Here is a 20,136-nt window from a genome sequence, read left to right as displayed (position 1 = left end):
AAAGCCCATGACATCTTCCACCACACGTTTGCGCATCCCGACGAGCGCAACACAACAATCGTGATTAAGGGACTGTACCCAGAGGTCGTCGAGGCAGACATCGCCGCGGAACTGACCGAGAAAGGTTTCGTGGTGCACGATGTAAGAAACTTTGAAATCACCCGGACTGATGCGTGGGGGGGGGGGGGGGGGCAGCCACAGCGTTTCAGGTCGGGGACTTTCTGTGCGACCGTCGCGGCCTCAAACAACAACATACTTGCCGTGCGAACACTTCATTACACGTCAGTGACAATTCAAAAGTACCAAGCCCGCCCACAAGACAATGCCCAGTGTAAACGATGTGGCGAATTCGACCACACACACACTCGCTGCAACAAGCCACCGCGCTGCATTAGGTGCGGCGAAAACCATGCTCGCAAGGACTGCCAGAAGGCCGACGACGCAGATAAATTCTGCTTTAAGGCTAAGATCCTTAGTTTTGCAGCCTCCAAGAAAATTATTTCTCCCATGAATATCGTAGTAGATAAAAAAATTAATAAACAGTAGAATTGTAAATAAAACTTTGAATTTTGTAAATATGATGAAGAAAATTTTCTCAAAAAATTCTTTCTTATTTAATTTTAATTTAGAAATTTTCAAAACTAAATATTAGGTATATATTTAAACTGTACACGGCTGTTACTTTGCACACAACTTAAAGGAGGTACAATGAACAATTCTTCGGTTTAATTTTTTTAATACAACGTACAGAATTTAAATAATCTGAGTACAAAATATTGTGATTTAACTGTCACTTGCCGCTGATGAAAGGAACGAGTTCAACAGTTTGCCGCTAGAGCTCCGGTTGGTTCCGAGTTTACTCACTAGATGCCTCGAATATCGCAGGAGTTCAGGCGGGAATATTATCGCTTCGAAACGGTCAAAACACAACACTAGTATCAGCAATAGTAAGTGGACGTGTATTTAAAATGAAGCACAGCAGGAAATGGAAAGAAGCCCATCGACGCCAACTTGAGTAAGTATTTTTATGTACTTGTTCTACATTGTAATCACATATTGTATTTTTTTTTCCCCGGAAAAGTAATTCCAGTCCATTCATATGTATATATTTATGTTATATATATTTATATTATTAGCCGTTTTATTGGTTTAGAGTTTAAAGAATTTATTAATTTATAACTAGCGGTAATTTTTTTTTTAAATAATTACATTACCCTTTTCTTGTACATACTGTGTTGGTGTTAAAATCAATGGCATTATATTAAAAATCCCTTTCGCCCGTATATTTTGTAGTATTTATTTATTTGATAAAGGTTTGAGATAGTATTTAGAATTTTTATAAAAAATTAAGACGTATATATTATATAGCGTAGTTACTCAAACAATGATTTTTTTTTTGTTATTTCACCCATTGCAGTGATGCTTGGTTATATAAAAATTTAAAAATATGAATATTCTTTTAATGTGATACATGTTTCCTAGTAACTGCAACACCTCAAATTAAATAACAAATTGATATAGCAATGAAAGAGATTGTGTTTATTCAATATTTCCCCATAGTTTTTTGCTATAGCGAAAATTAAGGATAACTCTGCAATGATTGGGTGTATCTAAAATTGTTTCAGACAAAATTTTTTGATAACGTTTATAAGATTTACAAACAGTTAGAACATATTCGATGGTGTGCCTACTAAGGGAGCAATGATTTTTTTTTTGTCAATTCCTGTTTAACCCCTGCAAAAATGGTTCGTCTAATCAAAAATTGTTTCCGACAAAAGATTTAGTTAAAAAATTACAAGGTTTTTGAAGAATTATAACGGATTCGATAGTATGCATAATAAGAGAGTTACGATTTTTTTGGTCCGAAACACTTAAATTTTTACACCCCTTGCAGTTATGGTTGGTCGTATCAAAAACTTATTCAGACAAAAGTTCTTCCTATTTTTTCCTTTAAGCTTTATGTTCACACGGATGCGATATGCATCATATTATGGAAGTTGTTGCGATTTTTCTGTTAAAAAAAACCTTCCCCATTTCTACCCCTATGGACTGATTTTGTCCATTGACGAACTCGATCGAGATTTTCCATTACTTGATTTTATGTATCAGTTTGGAATTGATGTGCGAAAAATTACGGCAGTTATCGTGTTCATAAAATTGTGATATATATATATATATACATACATATACATATAACTTTAGAACTGATGATGGTTATGGGTTTCTTGGACTATGAAACGTAAAACTACATAAAATCTTTCAGGAAGTCGCACCGCTGCGCTGGTACGTTGAAAATTCTATATTTTTTTTAATGATTTTTCCTTACGTATTTGAAATTTTCTAAAGAAAGTAATGTAAGGAATAAGAATTAGATACAAAATGCACGTTTTATATGCCATAAAAAAACATTGGTGTGCTAAAACAAAATGAATGCAAACAAAACAAATATCGTAGCAGGACTGTATTTGATACGGGGGAGTTTAGACTAGGAAATCAAATTTGTATAAATGAGTGCATACGTATTAGTCCGCGGCAATTATTATATAGTTATCGATGGTTTTCATGCATTCTACGCGGCACAAACATATTATGAATTTTTAAACTTAAGTACTTACTTAAAAATTCCATTTGAGTTGTAACTGTTCGTTCTAACCTGGGAAATACAACCTAAATGACAAGACAAATCATATTACATGTCGTACATCGTTCCATTAAGTCAAAGTTTATAGTATATTCCTATAACAAATGCGTATATAAAATACAGTATATAATGCACTAAAAACAAGCAGGCCATTTAGAAAAATTTTATTTTCTGTTGACAGTTTACGTGCACAAAAACATAACATTTAATCGTCTCTGGCACGTTATGAGATTAAGTTTATTTTAGATACTTCCTCTTTCGAAAAAAACAAACAAACAATTTCGTCACATACTGTTTTTTTCTTCTGATTCCAGCAATCCTTCAACTCATTGTCTTACAGAATACCAACATTTCATTACAAGTTTTTCGCTGGAATGGCCCATTATTAAATTAAATCTTGACTAATTTTATAAAAAAAATATTTAACCATAATCACGATGATATCCGTGTATGTAAACAGTTACGTAACACTACAAATGTGAAAATGTACCCACACACAAACGAAATTTCGTTTTGTAGCATAAAGATTAATACAGTAGATAAATATTTTTCAAGTTTAGTTTTGTAATATTTACTTTTTATTTCCGAAGGTACAACTACTGTTTGCAAAAATAATGAAAAAAAATTAAGTACTATTAAAGAGCATCTACAGGTTTAAAATTTGCCAAATGTAATACTATATGAATTCTGAGCAACATATTAAGTTATTGACAACATCTTTTATAGTTACGTAAAATTCAGTAACATGCTAAAGGTGGTTCAGAATAGAATTCAAAATTCCAAAGACAGTTTAAGCATTTTTAAATACAAATGCGTAATTAATCACATAAAAAACATGTTAGACATTTTACCGTGCCACCTATTGGTCGAAACTTATGCTATAATGTGTAGTAAATAAATCAAAATTTCCGCAAAAATTGCTATAAGTGCACCCAGAAAAAACCTTAAACAATTCGAGAGTAAAATCAACAAACAAAAACCACTTAACTCAGAAATATTTTAAAAAATATTACAGATGAAAATAGACAACAGAGAGATTAATGATTAATGGACTAAATCTAGGCAAACAGCAGATGAATCACAAAAAAAAGAAGGGGGGGGGGACAGGCTATTTTTAATTAAATAGTTTCCTTTAAATAAATTTTTAATAAATCTTAAACTAGCAAACTTAATGAATATTAAAGCAAAGGCAAATTAAAATTCTTTAACTACTCTAATGAATTATATTATTTCACTTAGGCTTGCAACATTAGCGAGAAAAAAGAAGAAGCTGGGGTTGACACAGAACCCTCTGCCTGCTGGTGATGGTCCTGCAACACCAACCTTGCCAGAGAGCCCAGGCGGTGAAAGTTCGGTCCCCACAGTGCCAGATGTAACCACCATGGCGTCTTCAGTGGCGGCGTGTACATCACGCAACACTGATGACAGTACACATACTCTGTCCGATGACTATCAAGGGTAAGCTTTACACTTACATATCTTGTTTGTGATATGACAGGTAAATTTAGAATTCATGTGATAATACTCATATGAATAAAAATTATTGTATGGGCTATGTTTCTTAAAAGGGAATAACTCTTCTAGGAATGATGACCTTCCTCCGCTGATAGTGGTTTACGAGCCTCCATTGCCACAGACAGATCCGGGACTCAGTATGTTAGAGGGTCGAATGATGGTTGACGTTCGTCACTTCATGGTGCAATGCCGTCTTCTGGAGAGACACAGGTAAAAATTGTTTTATGTAAAATTGAGTTATTTAGATTTTTTTCCACTACTGTTTACCGCCTTCTGAACGTTTAACCGGCTGGAAGGTTGAAAATTCTTCTACAAACTTATTGACTTCATTAGTTAGTAAGTAAATAGGATAGATATGTAACAATACCGATTTAAATTAATAAATGTTGAAAATAAAAGGAAAATATATTTGAGCCATATTGACGAGGAGAGATAAATAGCCAATGTAATCACAGCTAACGCATATATCGAGTGAACTGTGGTGGAGCTACTTACTAACGTAGTAAGCCTTTATTCGATAAGAGGTTAAACACTATAGTGGAAAAAAAATTGCACACCATATAAAATTTTCATCGGGGAAAGATGGACTTTTGCCCCAACAAACAAAAAAAATAATTACTATGCTAAAAAATTACAGGGTTCCATTTTTATCGTATAGTTTTACACTAAGCAATGCAAAGTTGAATTGCAGTACGAACAATATTATGTTTTTCTTTTAATTTCATACTTTTGGCAGCCGCGCAAAGGAACCCCCCTGCGCGCCGAGCGGACCAGCCGCCTACGGCCACTTCCTCCCGTAATTATTTAGTTATGTATATAACGATACAAAAATAAGGGCCAATCTCTCGATGCTGTCGTTCAACAATGGATTTTTCACTACCCAAGCATTTATTGTATCACTAACCCCTAGCAGTTACACATTTTCGTTAGTTATACAAGTTCGTTAGAAACACAATTACAAGGCAGTGGCGATTCTTTTTTTTTTTTTTTGCTTTTGGGGTCTGTAAAATTTTGTTTGTAAACAAATATTGGCCAGAAAGAATTATATATTTTTCAATTTAACTTCCGCTACATTATTTGCAACTATAAATGATCATAGAAACATAAGTTCCACGTGCGCGCACACACAACAAGTGAAATGAGGAGTTTTAGCAAATAAACATTGAGGTAATTTTCCAAAATACAATTTTAAAGACCTTTATACTGTGTTCTTACATTTGCAGTTAGATTTATTTAAATTCTTTGGCAAATGTTACAATTTAAAAACTTTGTTTAAGTATGTCCAGTTATTTTTTTAGGTAATTTTATTTGTTACAAGAAACCGAAGACCTTGCTGAAGTAAAATTATTATGTATAGAAATTGTGTTTAAATGGGTGTGTAATACTTAGATGAAATTGATACAGAATTATATGAAATAAAATTCTATTGTTTTACCAGCCTTTGAGCTTTCTGGCTGACGTGAAATTGTTATAATTAAACTTAGGGCCTAAATTTAGAATTGCTCGAATATGCAAAAAGTAATTCACTCGCTCACACAATGGCCTATACAAATTCCAACCCACTGTCAAAAGGGCTGGAAACTTTAAATTTGGGTCGCAGCCTCAATGATGAAAGTGGGAAAAGTACCAATTTTTATTTTCTAATTACTAAAAAAATAAAATTAAAAAGTAGGCACGCACCTTTAAAATCGGTGTATACCTTCTTTCGGAAGAACGTTGTTGCAGAAATTTTTTAAGAAACATAGTAAAAGGAACAAGATAAATATATTTTTTTAATAATTTAAAAACGTAATATTCTAATTGTGCATATTCTTGTTACTTATAAGAAGATAGCATCATAACATTTGCACGCTTGGCTTACGACAGTTGGACGTGCCAACGTGTCTGCCGATATGGCGATAGTACCTATCTGTTCTACGAGTAAGTAACATTTTAATACCTCAACGTAAATATCCAATTTATTTTTTATTAATTTTTTATTATTAATTTTTTGGAGGTGAAGACGATGACGATCGAAATAGTGTTTTACTATACCATGATGTGTAAGAGGGCAAATGCGCGAATAAATGTGGCCATGGCCACATGGCTTCTTGCAGCACAGTGAAATGCAAATGAAAATTGTATCCTTTTCTTGAACAACATTTCAGACTTACATTAAAATAGCATAATTTTTAAGCATGTAAAATGTATATCTGTTCGAGCCATGTCACAATTATTTTTTTATTTAATTGTGACATGCACATCAACAGTTTGGGAAAACTGTAGTGGTGTGCATGTTATTATATTGATAAGTACAAAGATAAAGAAGCTTCTGTTCATATTCAAAAATTAGCGAACCTACTGGCATGTAAGTTTATCTCTTTCATTTTATTCTGTTCACATGTCACTCGACAGAGCTCAGGAGCTGCTAAGATTATTGTGTATGGTGAAACGAGGTAACACCCGTACTGATAACTTGACCACCTTACCTCAGTGCACTTCAACGTACATTTACGTATATATAGAATAATCTTTTATCACAAAGAGTCGGGCAGATCTTTCAGGATTCACTGCAAGCTATTTATGTTCGATTTTAACGACAGTAGTTTGGATGTATGCAATATTATGCTGTTAGAGCAGTTGTATGAAATTAATAAAATCACAACCTAACAGCTTGAGTACCAATGTATAGCAATAGTTATAGCTAAATTGCCGATGCTAGTAAAAAATTGTCTTGTTTATTGTGTGAAAGCCAAACGGGTAACAAATGTTTTTGGGAGATGTTACCAGAAATTATTATTATGTTGGTTTTACAGGTGTCCCATTTCATCTTCAGGAACATATTTTCTGGAAAGTGTCAACAGGTACGGTCTGCTGACAAATTTTAAATTTAAGTGCACTCACTGCAATCAAGAGCAGCAGTTCAAATCTGAGCCTGTGGAATGCCTTCCAGTGGGAAGAAAAAGAAAATGCAAAATCGATACCAACTTAGATATCAACGATAAGATTGTTTGGGGCGCAATTTCGGTTGGTCTAGGCTACGGACCATTGTATGAACTATTGTCACTAATTGATATGCATCCTATGAGCCCGGGTTGCTTTTCTTATCACGAGAACAGAATCGGAGAGCACTGGAAGGCAATGTTGCAGAAGGAAATGGAAGATGCTGCACTGGAAGAGTTCTCTATGGCGAAAGATGATGGACGCATCTGTATGGTTGGAAATGAGGAATATGCTTGGACCATAGGAATTTTGGATGGAGGTTGGAGCCAAAGATCCTATGGTCATAGGTATTCTGCTAAGTCTGGATGTGCTATAATAATTGGCTTCTACACTAAGAAATTGTTATTCCTTGGTGTGAGAAACAAATATTGTACCGCATGCATTCGGAGCGAACGGATGGAAAAGGAACCCACGCCTCACCTGTGTTTCCGGAACTGGACTGATTCTTCCACTGCAATGGAGGCAGACATTATAGTGGAAGGTTTCCGGTTCTGTGAAGCCAAGTACAAACTTCAATTTAAGAAGTTTGTTGGTGATGGGGATTCAAGTGTGCATGCAGCCATAGTTGCAAATGTTTCGTACGGAAGAGATGTTGAAAAGATTGAATGTGCTAACCATGTCGTGAAGAATCTCAAAAAGAATCTTTATGCCATAGCCAAGGGCATCCATATGCGGCATCTCAGCCAGTCGAAAATCAAAGCCCTCTGTCGCTGTGCAAGAGGTTGTATCAGCAACTGTGGGGGTGATGCTATGCTACTTCAATCAACACTTCTAAATGTGCCCAACCATGTGTTTGGAGACCATAAGTTATGCAATTTAGATGTGTGTGAGAGAGCTGGTAAAACAGCAAATCCCTGCAGTTATGACGCATTGCCTCGTGAATTGATTGTGGGAATCAAACAAGCTTTTGACCGAGTGAGAGCAAAGTCACAAGCACTTGTAATGGATCTCACAACCAACCAAGCAGAAATGTACATGTCATTAGTTGCAAGGATGGCTGGCGGTAAGCAGATAAACCGTTCACAGCAGGGGTCTTACAGCCGTAGGGCTACTGCTGCTGGTTTGTCTTTCCAACTTCGCTACAAATGGCATGGACAAACTATGAAGGCGATCACAGGTCACAGCCCTGGAGTGACTGTGAAGCGATTAATGGCAAAAAGACAGAAACAGCAGGCGAACTGTAGGCGAAGGTTGGATATGAATCCGCATGTACCACGGAAATCGGAATCATTTAAACCACAGGGTGATAAGAGCTATGGTCCTCATGCAACTCAGCCTCCAGCTTCTGGTCTTGAACTAGAAATTCTGACTGAGTCTGTGATGAGAAGCATAGAGCTTACAGTGCAAGAAAGGAATGATCTGGAGGTGCAGACACGAGATCAAGGAAGCAGTCAGTTGTGGATGAAGGAGCGGAGAAAACGAGTCACTGCTTCCTTTTTCGGACGTGTCTGTAAAATGAGGGAAAATACTTCGTGTAAAGTGACAGTGGAAGCGATTGTGTACAGTCGTGTATTGGAGAATGCTGCCACAATACATGGTCTAGCAAACGAGCGCATAGCTGTCGCTTTATACGAAGAACAAACAGGCCATACTGTTAAACAATGTGGTCTCTTCGTTGACCTTCAGCATTGCTTTCTTGCAGCTTCTCCTGATGGTTTAGTTGATGAAGATGGTTTGGTGGAGGTGAAATGTCCATACTCTGCAAGGGAACTTAACCCTTTAGATGCAGCAATGCAGCTGAAAACGTTCTTTTGCAGAGTTGTCGACGGCGAGCTTTGCTTGAATCGCTCTCACAATTACTACTATCAAGTGCAAGGGCAATTACACATCACACGAAGAAAGTGGTGTGATTTTGTCGTTTGGACAACGAAAGGCATTTCAATAGAAAGAATTGTGAGAGATGATTGTTTCTGGCTTGAGAAAATGGAGTCAAAATTGTTGCGATTTTTTAACAACTGCTTGTTGCCAGAGCTTGCTGATCCATGTCGTCCCAGGGGACAACCGATTCGTGAGCCAGAATATATTATACAGGCACAAGAAAGTCGTTCAAAGAAACGCAAAATTTCAGATGTGTGAATTTTGAGAGACAGAAATTGTGTGGCTGACGAGAACTCTTTTTTTTAATTTGATACAGTGATGCTTTATATCTGATAAAAAAATTCTAATTATTGTTTACTTCTCATGCTTGTACAAATTGAACAGTACTGTAAATGTATTTGATGACATAAGCAATAGTAAGTTATTAGCTGATATTGAATACAAACATTTTTTTTTCATGACTACAAAAAATAAGGTTCTCTGGTTGGCGAGTGATTATTTTATACTAATGTCAAAAAGATGTTATCGGGAAAAAATAAATGAAGTTATTTTATACCACTGATTCACTACCCATAAAATCAAACTGTAACGTCTTTGCAACTAGTATCTCATACAATAAATATATAACATATTCGTGCTTCATTTTGTATAAAAATAAAACACATATATAATATCGGGAGACAGCCTTGAAAATCGTGCATATCACCAACATGGCCAATCAGACTCACAGTCGTGTTTACGATAGCAAGACAGCTAGCAAACCAGTTCAGTTTATATGCAGTTTAACTGAAAAATTTATTCAATATTTTCGGGGTGGTTTTACGCTCAAAATTAATACAAAACCAAATCAGCAATCCTTGTATTATCATTTATAATACTACAAAATATCTTCCATTTCCTTCGAATTGTATTGAGCACTAAAATATTGATTTACTTTTGGCCCAGATTTTATTCGACGATACTCTGTAGAGTTTAGCTTGTTTGCATTCTTTATTTATTAGGTTTAAATCATGGCCAAATTTATTGAAGTGTAACACAAATTATATATTTGTGTGTGCCTGGTTAGGAATTTGTATGATGTACTTACTAGAAAAACTATGTCATATCAGTGTAATAGTTGTACCCTTACAAGCGTTGAATATTTATGAAACATTTTATTTCTTTTGTTTTTAAAGCCGCAGACTTGTATTTTATTTATTGCATTTAGACAACAACATGCGTCCGTGTTTTCTACATTGCACGCTCTGTAATATTTTGAATGTTATAGTAATTTTTGCTTTTTAAAATCTGTGATTTATGTGCAGTAGAATGATTTGTAATTTATGATTATTTCTTTTCATATTTTTAATGAGCCATTTGCTAATATTATATACACTTCTCCATTTATTATAATAAACACATATTCCATTATTGGAATTATTTCAGAATGGGAATCACAAGACTACAAAAACTATTCTCCTGCATAAGAAAGGTGATAATACCAGTAAAGAAAATTATCGTCCGAGAGCAATTACGTCTTATATTTAGGGACACCTGTATTTCGCTAATACATTTCGTGTCAAGGTATTTAACAAAACACTGTAGATTTTTCTTGTAATTATTGGCTGTGGTCGGTGAAGGCTGTTTTCCCGCACTTGACGGGGCCAATGAGGACGTAGTTACCGTACTGCTGCACGCCCGCAATTCGCCAAACCTCTAAGAAAAAAAAGCTACAGTTATGTGTGAAATAGCCTGACACGAGATGTATTCACGAAATACAGGTGTCCTTAATTATATCGAAAAATATTTGAACATTGTATGATAATTTTAAGTATGAAAAGTACAAAATACTTTCAAATTTAATACATGGTTTTACATCAACTCTAAGCACTAAAACCCATACTGCTTATTATCTACAAAATAAATCTATACACGGCAACTGATTATGAATCAGATGAGTTTTTTTTTATAAAGCATCTAAGGCCTTGATTGTATAAATATATTGTTGGATAAATTAACTAAACTAGGAATACTATAAAATGCACAAAAATAGAAGAGTTTGATCTCAATGACATAAAGCATAATTTATCTATTTAGCACAGCCTGTATAATTGCTTCCCCATTGTCAAGACTAAAATTAAAAAAACTGCGAAAGAAGCAGTATAAAATATCTATCTCATTATCTTTGCGGGTGACTCAAATATCATACAAACAAAACGAAACGCAAGAAAGCATATTTTAAACACTGTAAATAACTTAGATTTTAAATAAAAGGATAATAATCAGTATGTAAAATTTAGTTTTAACGATGAGTTGTAAACAGAACATCAAACATATATCATAGGTGTTACTGCGAACAGAGAACTCTCACAAACAATACAATTCCTTTCTGCGCAACCTGCAAGCTCCGGTACCTTCTGTAAAAAAAATATATAAATGTAAAACTTTTCCGGAAGTCGTACCATGGTAATGACTAAAATATGTAGCCTTACTTCTAAATCTAATTATCTAGAGAACAAATTGTATTACATTATTTTCATGATTTAAACGGTAGCAAAATTAACACCTACATACGAACAGAAGTTTGCTCTTTTATTCATTTTTTTAGTTACGTGATAATTTTTTTGAGTTATAAAGAAATCCAACTTAAACAGTAAAAAAGAAAGGCTTTTAATGAAAAAACCTACTCAGTCATTATAGATAACTGTTCAAACCATTTAAGATTCATCCTGTTACATAAATTTTTATATTCATATACATCTAATGTATACACATATCAGAAAAAAGGCAATAAATTCATATTAACTTCATTATCAAACTATAATAAAACACAAAATACACTTGCAGAGAACCACCAAATATATTGCGTAAGTGTTTCTGCAATGAGTTAAACTTTAAAATTGACTTTATTATTTCAAAAAAATAATTTAAAACTCCAAGCAAATGTAAGAACACGTCTTCTAGATATAATGTAAGATTATAATGCCGTGTCCGAATTCGCCTGAAGAATATACTTGTAGATACTTTGGAAGTGACTTTGCAAGACTGTCAGAAATGGACGTGAAGTATGTATGCTATGCAATACGCAAGTAAATGAGTCTGTGTAATTCTCGCGTACTTGAAGTTGAAAATACTTCTTCATTTGAAATATTTTTGGTCATATTTTATATATCATTTAAATAATTTAAGAGGACGTAAAATAAATATAATTTATTTTGTATTTTACTGGTATCTATAAATAAATTGACAAAATTAATTTATGTATATGGATGTTTAAAACGAAGTTTCAACAAACACATGTACATATTTAGCCTACAGATCGTTACTACAAAACAAAAGTACAATAATAATGTATGTTGCCGTAAATTCACGTGACAGCGATGAAGTGTTAAAAAAAAAAGGACTAATTTCACATGCGTTTAAAAATAAAATCTAAACATCCTTTTCGGCTGGCTAAACATTGAACTTATCCGGATTCGTTAAAGGCAAGTGAAGTACGTAAGGTTGCAAACATGTAACTGCATTACTTTCTGATTAATTTTAATAAAATTATGCATATATCCAAAAAATGTTCAGTTAAAATTAGTATTGTATTGTATTGTATTGTATTTTATTTTATTGTATTGGTGTTTGTATCTGGGTATATTTTATTGTGTGTTTAAGATTTATTGACTTTTGTGCCTCATGTACTTTTGGTGAAAAATGAAAATGTAATTATGTATTATTATCAGGGCCCAAAGCAAAACTATTTGTTCGTTGGCCGAAAATGAAATGTAGTTATACTTGTATATCTAAGAAAAATATTTGTATTTTGTATGAATGTAAGTATTTTATTATGTAAATTTTTATTACTTACAAATATTTCGTACTCATAATATCTAGTTTCCATTTGTCTTAAGACATAATAAAATGATATACTAAGCAAAAAATGTTTATTGGTTCGCAATTTTTCATTGTTACAATATTTTAAAATGAAAAAATTTGCTATTCAGCAATATCAACTTCTAAAACGTGAGTAAAAATTATCATTAAATTATATCAATGGAATATTAATTGCATTAGTATTCCTTGCTCCTAATCACTTACTCTGGTTGATTACCTTCCTTATAACCTCAGTGATCTCGTAATTTATGTACACCTTTTTCCCACTAAGACGATTCAGGTGCAGATTCTGGAGCAGTGTTTTTTTTTTATGTACGGATGTGCCAATAAATCCATCAGTTTGGTGGTGGTGTTGGGGGGGGGGGGGATAATACTACTCTTAAAATATCACTTTATCTGTATGCACGATAAAATATCCTTGGTTAGCTCCCTCCGAAATATTCTTATACAACCTATGACGTGTAGCCTACTCCTTAGATATTTTAAAACACGTTTGATTGCGTAGAGAAGGCGATTCTTCGAGTATGTGACCCTTTCATAATTAAATTATTATTATTATTATTAGTTACAACTGATGTTTATTTCGAGCCTCTTTGACATCCAGTTCATACATAAAAAACGAACTACCAGTGATGCTTGACGTCACCAGTAGGGATAGCGTGAAGGAGCTCCTCATTTCGCCAGACGCGACTGGCATACACAAGTATTTATATTGCAATAATAAATTACTAAATGATAGTTTAATTTTCGAAAATATGATTATATTTTTTACAAGAAGTACGAATGCCAGGACATTTACTGATAACGTTTTTAAACATCACATATAAAAAAAAGTGTAATCAAAAGCCACAGGTCAGCTAAAAAAGCAAACAAAAACTTTTTTCTAGCTCTAGCCTCATGTATACATACATAAAAACATAATACATTTAAAACACTAAAATTAATGCAATAACCTGCAATATTTTGAAGACAGATATTCAGCTACAAAAAATTATCCGATAGTATAAAAAGTTCGCCTGTATATATATATATATATATATATATATATATATATATATATATAGTTGCACAGAAAAATACAGTTCTAATCAGATATCAATATAGCAAATAATACCGTTTTGCAACATAAAGTCATGCTATTAGATGGTCAACGTTCAACTGTTTGTATAATACACATACGCACACACCTGTGACAAAATGTGGAAAAAAAAAAAAAATAATTTTGTAGAAGCGCAAAACCTTTGTAGTACTCAGTTAAAAATTATTATTTTTTTTTACAGGGGCAGGAAAACTACATTACTGGCCAGTTTATTTGAATGTAGTGGTTAGCTGTGAACGTGCGTTCTTGCAAAAGAGACCAAATCTGACAGTTTTGGCCACATAATCACCGCAGTAAAACATACAATTTGTATATCGTATATGTGTAGTGCACCAAATTAATATTTATTATAATTACCTTGGGTTGCACTCGGTTACGTACAGGTTTCTAACTGAAATGTACCAAAAATAGTAATATTTATTCTGTATTCCCTTGCGCTTTGTTGAGGATCGAGTAGTCTTGAGTGGGTGTGGTGGAAAGGGACAGAATGGCAAAGGGATTGGAAATCTAAATGCTCGCCGAGGCAGAGTACACTCTTCCCCCACCCCCCTCTTCCAGACCTGTCGTAAACATGACACCCCGCTGGGAGATAAGAATTCTGAGAACAGCGTCCTCTTTCCCCCCCCCCCCCCCCCCCCCGCAATCCTTTTTCAGCGCGTCACTACATCGTTCAGCCGTACTACTAGTGCGCTCTGTTGAGGACAAAGATAACTACGCGTGTCTTTGCCAGCTCGCGAGAAACTCAGGATCTTAGCCTTAACTGTAAAGTGCGGGGACACACTGCAGCCTGGAAGCAGTGCCCAAGTTTCCTCAAAATGGTGGCGAGTATATCGCAAAGACAAACCGTGCAGGCAAAAATACAACAACAAGCGCCAGCCACGCACAGCCAGGTGGAGTTCCCCCCACCCGCCCCGCTCACGCACAGCCGCGCGCCCAGGTGGTCAACAAGCTACAAACAACAACAACAACCACCGAGCTGACACAACCGGAGCGCAAATACACGCAGGCCGTGAAAGAACCACGCACCACACACACTCCAGCGCAGAACAGAATGGAGGGTAACACCATCGGTGATCTGTTTGAACTGGCAAAGATTCTGAAACTCTGCAATTTCTCACAGCTCATCGCTACACACTCTCCACACTACGCCGCCATCCGAGCTGAAACAGACGTATCGAAGCGACAGATGATTTTACTATCGGCAATCCTGAATCTCGCTACACCTTAAAATGGCACAGAACCCGGGGAAGCTTTTACAGGTCCTAATATTCAATGCACACGGCCTCCAAAATAAAATCTATGAACTGGAACAGTTACTTTTTGTATATGGAATCGATGTCGCTTTCATTTCTGAAACTTTTCTAAAGCCACACATGCGAGCTTACATATGTGGCTACACGATGTACAGAACAGACCGCCCCACACTCCGCGGCGGCGGTACAGCCATCCTAATTAAACACGGAATTCACCACCACCCGATAACTATAAAAGGACTACAACACATTGAGGCCACCAGCATAAACGTCTGTAATAATAATTCACATGTTTGCATGTCTGTGGTACACAAGACGCCACAAGACCCACTCACACCACAGGACCTCAATAAATTAATGGAAGTCGAGGATCAAATTTTTATAGCAGGGGAATTAAACAGCAAACACACTGACTGGGGCTGCACACAAACAAACGCCAACGGGAACATTCTACACAGCCACGCGGCAGCAGGAAACTACATCATTCTTGCGCCTGACTCCCCGACATGCTATCCAGTAAGTGGTGGCACTCCAGAAATTTTAGACATAGCCCTAACAAATATTCCAAACGCTCAGCTAAATACAGAAACCTTAGATGAACTAAACTCTGATCACTTACCCGTGCTAACACAAATAACTTTTAATGCTACATCCAACATACAACTGTTTAATAATAAACTAAAGATTACAGATTGGGACGGGTTTAAGGAAGAACTTATAAACACACTAAATCAGCCCCCCGAAATAAGTTCACCTGACGAAATAAATCCTCACGTAAAACTTTTCACAGACACAGTAAAAATTGCCCTAAAAAAACACTCCCGCTTTGAAACAAAAAGGCAGTTCACTAGAACACACTACCCCGATCTGGATTATCACATTTCTCTTAGGTGGCAAGCCAGAAACAAAGCACAAAGACTCTGCACACCAGAAGCCAGAAACGAATACAACAGACTAAATAATCTCGTACAGCGTAAATTAAAACAGGAAAAAATAAATCAATTCGGAAACTTAATAAACGAAGTAGCCACAAAACCGCAGAAAATGTGGAAACTTTCCCGCAGGCTCCACGGTAACAAAAAATTTATTTCAACTCCAGCTATTATAATAGCCACCGGGGCTAAATACATCGCAGAAGACAAGGCCAACGCAGTCGCAGACCTACTAGAAAAACAATTCTCCCCGAACACAGACGTAAATGACAGGCAGTTCACCCTAACAACAACGCAAGCGGTAAACAACTTTCTACAAACAGGCACGCAATCAGTCCCTGAACCAATAACATTAAGGGAACTTTTAAAGCTAATTAAAGCCTGTCCGAACAACAAATCAGGCGGCACAGACGCAATAAATTACGAAACACTTAAAAAACTCCCTCTAGAGGCACTTGAATATTTAATGGCGATATTCAACACTATACTAACACATAAAACTTACCCCGACTCCTGGAAACTAGCAAAAATAATCACAATACCTAAACCAGGCGACCCATAAGCCTTTTCAACAGAATGAGTAAAATTTTTGAAAAAGCATAACTCTCGCGCCTTCAAGCACACACAGAGGAACACAACGTGATTCCAGACATTCAATTTGGTTTCACGAAAGGTCATTCAACAATCCACCCCTTAATAAAAATCGTAGAAGCTGCTACCGACGGATTTAATAACACATCTAAAGCTTATACTGTAATGACAATGCTCGACGCAGAAAAAGCTTTCGACAAAGTCTGGATTCCGGGCCTTATCCAAAAGTTCATAAACTTTAATTTCCCAGACACATATATATACCTGGTGGCCCACTATTTATGGCGTCGTAATTTTTATGTTGCTCTGGACGGGGCTAAATCGACTACTCGCGAACTTACAGCTGGGGTGCCGCAGGGCTCCCTTCTCTCCTTTCTTCTATAATATTTACACAGCCGACATACCGCACGCAAACGCCTACGTACAGATGTATGCGGACGATACAGCCATAATTAAACAATCCGGAAACTTAAAATATGCCATGGTATGCCTCCAACGACAGCTGACAGCACTTGAGCAATTCTACACTCGGTGGCAAATAAAAATAAATGCAGCAAAATCAACCACGCTTGTAATTTAAAAACGTAGAGGCAGACCAGACAGGGAGCTAGTAATTTTTCATCAACCCATTCCTAATGTTACACAGGCAAAATATCTAGGACTCACGATAGACAGAACACTACTATGGGGAAAACACATCGCTCGAGCAACAAACATTGCAACAGGATATTTAAGAAGCCCGTACCCAATGTTAAAAGCACCTAATTTACCACGCAGGAAAAAACTCCAACTTTACACTCAAATTGTACGCCCGCAGTTGCTATATGGATGCGAGGTCTGGGGCTATGCTGCAAATCACCATATAAATCGGCTACAAGTTAAACAGAATAATTTCCTAAGGGCCATTTTAGATTGCAATAGATTTACGAGTAACGAAACTATTAATAACGCACTTAAAATTCCGTACATCCGCAAAATAATATCAAAGAATAATAATAAAATGTACCTAGATTTACCACAGCACGAAAACGCACTGATAAATTCAATAGCGATTTACGACCCGTCCGAGAAATGTAAACATAAAAAACCTCGTTTAAATTAAAACGATAAATATTAAAGCCAAAGCGACATGGATTCAGTTTTTAAAAAGTATTCAATAACTTTACAATTACATAAAATAGCATCCCGAACACCTCGTGCGGCGGCCTGCGGGGGGCCGACCAATCACGGACCACGGAGCACGCTGATTGGCCGGGCCGCCGAGGGTCGCCAAACATAACTATTTTTCCATCTGTCCCCAGGGCAGTCTCACTCCAGCTCCGGGCGTGTTCACACCGCGCGGAGCCTACCGCTTAAAGTTTAAAGTTTACACTGCCTATACAATTCAAAATGGTCCTAAGCATGCAGGTGCAGGTATAGCGGCTCCCGGGAGTTCCCTCCCTGCTGTGTTAGGGGTGACTCCCTATATCTGAAGGGCGAGACCCGCCTGGCAGGCTTCACCTCCAGTGCCGGCCGCATTTCGGAAGGGCATGGGATTTTGAATTGTGAAAAAACTATAATTTCTATATATAATAATAACAATTTAAAAAAATAAATAAATACAAGCTACAAAATAACTTCAGCATCATTAACTCCACTTCTTTCGATTCAAAATGGTCCGAAGCACGCAGGTATGTGCGGCCCCCTCGGGTTCACTGCCTGTGATGTTAGGGCCGACTCCTTATGTCTGAAGGGCGAGACCCGCCTGCAAGGCTTCACCTCCAATGCCGGTCGCATTTCGGAAATGCATGGGATTTTGAATCATAATAATAAAATACCCTTCTAGCTTACCACTCAATAATAGCCAATTAATATTCTAACATTCTCTGCATTTCTCTCTCCTAGCTAATTCAAAATGGTCCTAAGCACGCAGATGCAGGTATAGCGGCTCCCGGGTGTTCCCTCCCTGCTGTGTTAGGGCTGACTCCCTATGACTGAAGGGCGAGACCCGCCTGGCAGGCTTCACCTCCAGTGCCGGCCGCGTTTCGGAAGGCATAGGATTTTGAATTAACAAAGCTAGTTCCGTAAATCTATCATCACCTAATTAATTTTTTCCCTTCCCCGGGGTATGTAACATTTTACAGTCACACCACTACAACACACGCGACAATCCACACACATGTCGTAGCACCTTGTCAAGGCAGAATCATGCAGGTGAACTGGTAGAGGGAGCTGTCCCAGCCCTCGCTGGGGATCCGGGTCGAGAGGCATGCATGCCTGTCAGGGCAGGGCTCTGGGGGCCTGTACAGTAGCTTTAAATCTAGATTTAAAAAAAAAATAAAAAAATAATATATACATAAAATTTAAAAAAAAAATTAAATAAATAAATAACAAAAAATACTGGACGAGGGCATCTCTCTGCTCGAACAATAATAGAATTAGACGACCTTCATTTATTAATTTCACTTTCTATTTTTCAGGTTTAGAAGACAACAGCCTGGGGGCTAGCTACAGCAATACTGGTTTAGCCTAACTTTGACCGAACTATATTGGAACACAATAGTTCGGTCCTTAAGGCGGCCAGTGGTTTACTAATCTATGTAATTTCTTTTACCGTATCAATAACACAACCACACGATGATATGCCTGTGCGAGTGACGGCCTGAACTACCTGTTACATGCAATAATGGGCTAACTACCCTAGCATGTTTCTGTGTTCCCAGGGGTTCGTAGGAGCGGCTTGCACAGCTTTACACTACATGCCACACCCGAATTTAACTAGGTCACTTGAAATTACAGCACACCGACAAGCCTCTATTGCACACCAACACGACACTACATCATGCCAGTTAGCCGATCTAGCTGCTGGGGAGCTTCTCTCCCCCGCCGAATTAGGTACACGTAACTTTTCTAGCATTACACAACCTACCAGCGCACACACAGGCCCATGTGCCAAACTTATCCAACAAGACACGCGCCCCACCCGTTGATCCAAGTGATTCTACAAAAGTGTGGGGAGCACCTGATTTACAATGCACTAAGCGAGTTATAGAAACTTCGGTTTCTGGTCTCGCACACACTAACTGCCCCGGATGGCAATATGATGGATCGGCGGCTCTAAGCCCATTTCCCATAATTACATATGCAGCCCCCGTGTGGGCTACAGCAGCCAAAACACATTTACTAAAACTGCAGCGAATACAAATAGATGCATTCGTATCGCCACAGATGCCCCCAGATACAGCCCAGTAGAGGCTCTCCATAGGGAAACGGACATGGAGACATTACACGATTTCTACATCCGAACTACACAAACATTTTATGATAAATGTGCAACAAACCCGGATTAAATAATTAAGTTTAAGCGACCGAAAATGGTACTTGTGCACCGACCACCGTAGTGACCTGTCATTGGCCGGACCCTGCGGCCAATCACAGCACGCCTACGCAATTTTTTTTTTTCCT

At 36.9% G+C, this 20,136-nt stretch overlaps 1 protein-coding gene across 1 annotated transcript; it reads left to right on the top strand.

Moving 5' to 3' along the window:
* The first annotated feature begins 3,024 nt into the window (after positions 1–3,024).
* Positions 3,025–9,678, top strand: LOC134529354 (uncharacterized). The gene is made up of 3 exons (XM_063363334.1): positions 3,025–4,099; positions 4,226–4,366; positions 6,952–9,678. The coding sequence occupies exons 1-3, from the start codon at positions 3,858–3,860 to the stop codon at positions 9,212–9,214; spliced, it is 2,646 nt and encodes an 881-aa protein (XP_063219404.1). The 5' UTR covers positions 3,025–3,857; the 3' UTR covers positions 9,215–9,678.
* The last annotated feature ends 10,458 nt before the right edge of the window (positions 9,679–20,136 follow it).

Source organism: Bacillus rossius, chromosome 2, assembly GCF_032445375.1.
Source record: "Bacillus rossius redtenbacheri isolate Brsri chromosome 2, Brsri_v3, whole genome shotgun sequence".
Taxonomy (NCBI): domain Eukaryota; kingdom Metazoa; phylum Arthropoda; class Insecta; order Phasmatodea; family Bacillidae; genus Bacillus; species Bacillus rossius.
Note: the sequence above shows the minus strand (reverse complement) of the source record. Positions and strands in the feature narration are given on the sequence as shown.

Bases quoted from the DNA above. Each gene is read 5' to 3' on its own strand.
- LOC134529354 (XM_063363334.1), top strand. From the start codon at position 3,858: ATGAATTATATTATTTCACTTAGGCTTGCAACATTAGCGAGAAAAAAG. The intron at 4,100-4,225 runs GTAAGCTTTACA...TAACTCTTCTAG, and splicing joins CTGTCCGATGACTATCAAGG to GAATGATGACCTTCCTCCGC. The intron at 4,367-6,951 runs GTAAAAATTGTT...TTGGTTTTACAG, and splicing joins CGTCTTCTGGAGAGACACAG to GTGTCCCATTTCATCTTCAG.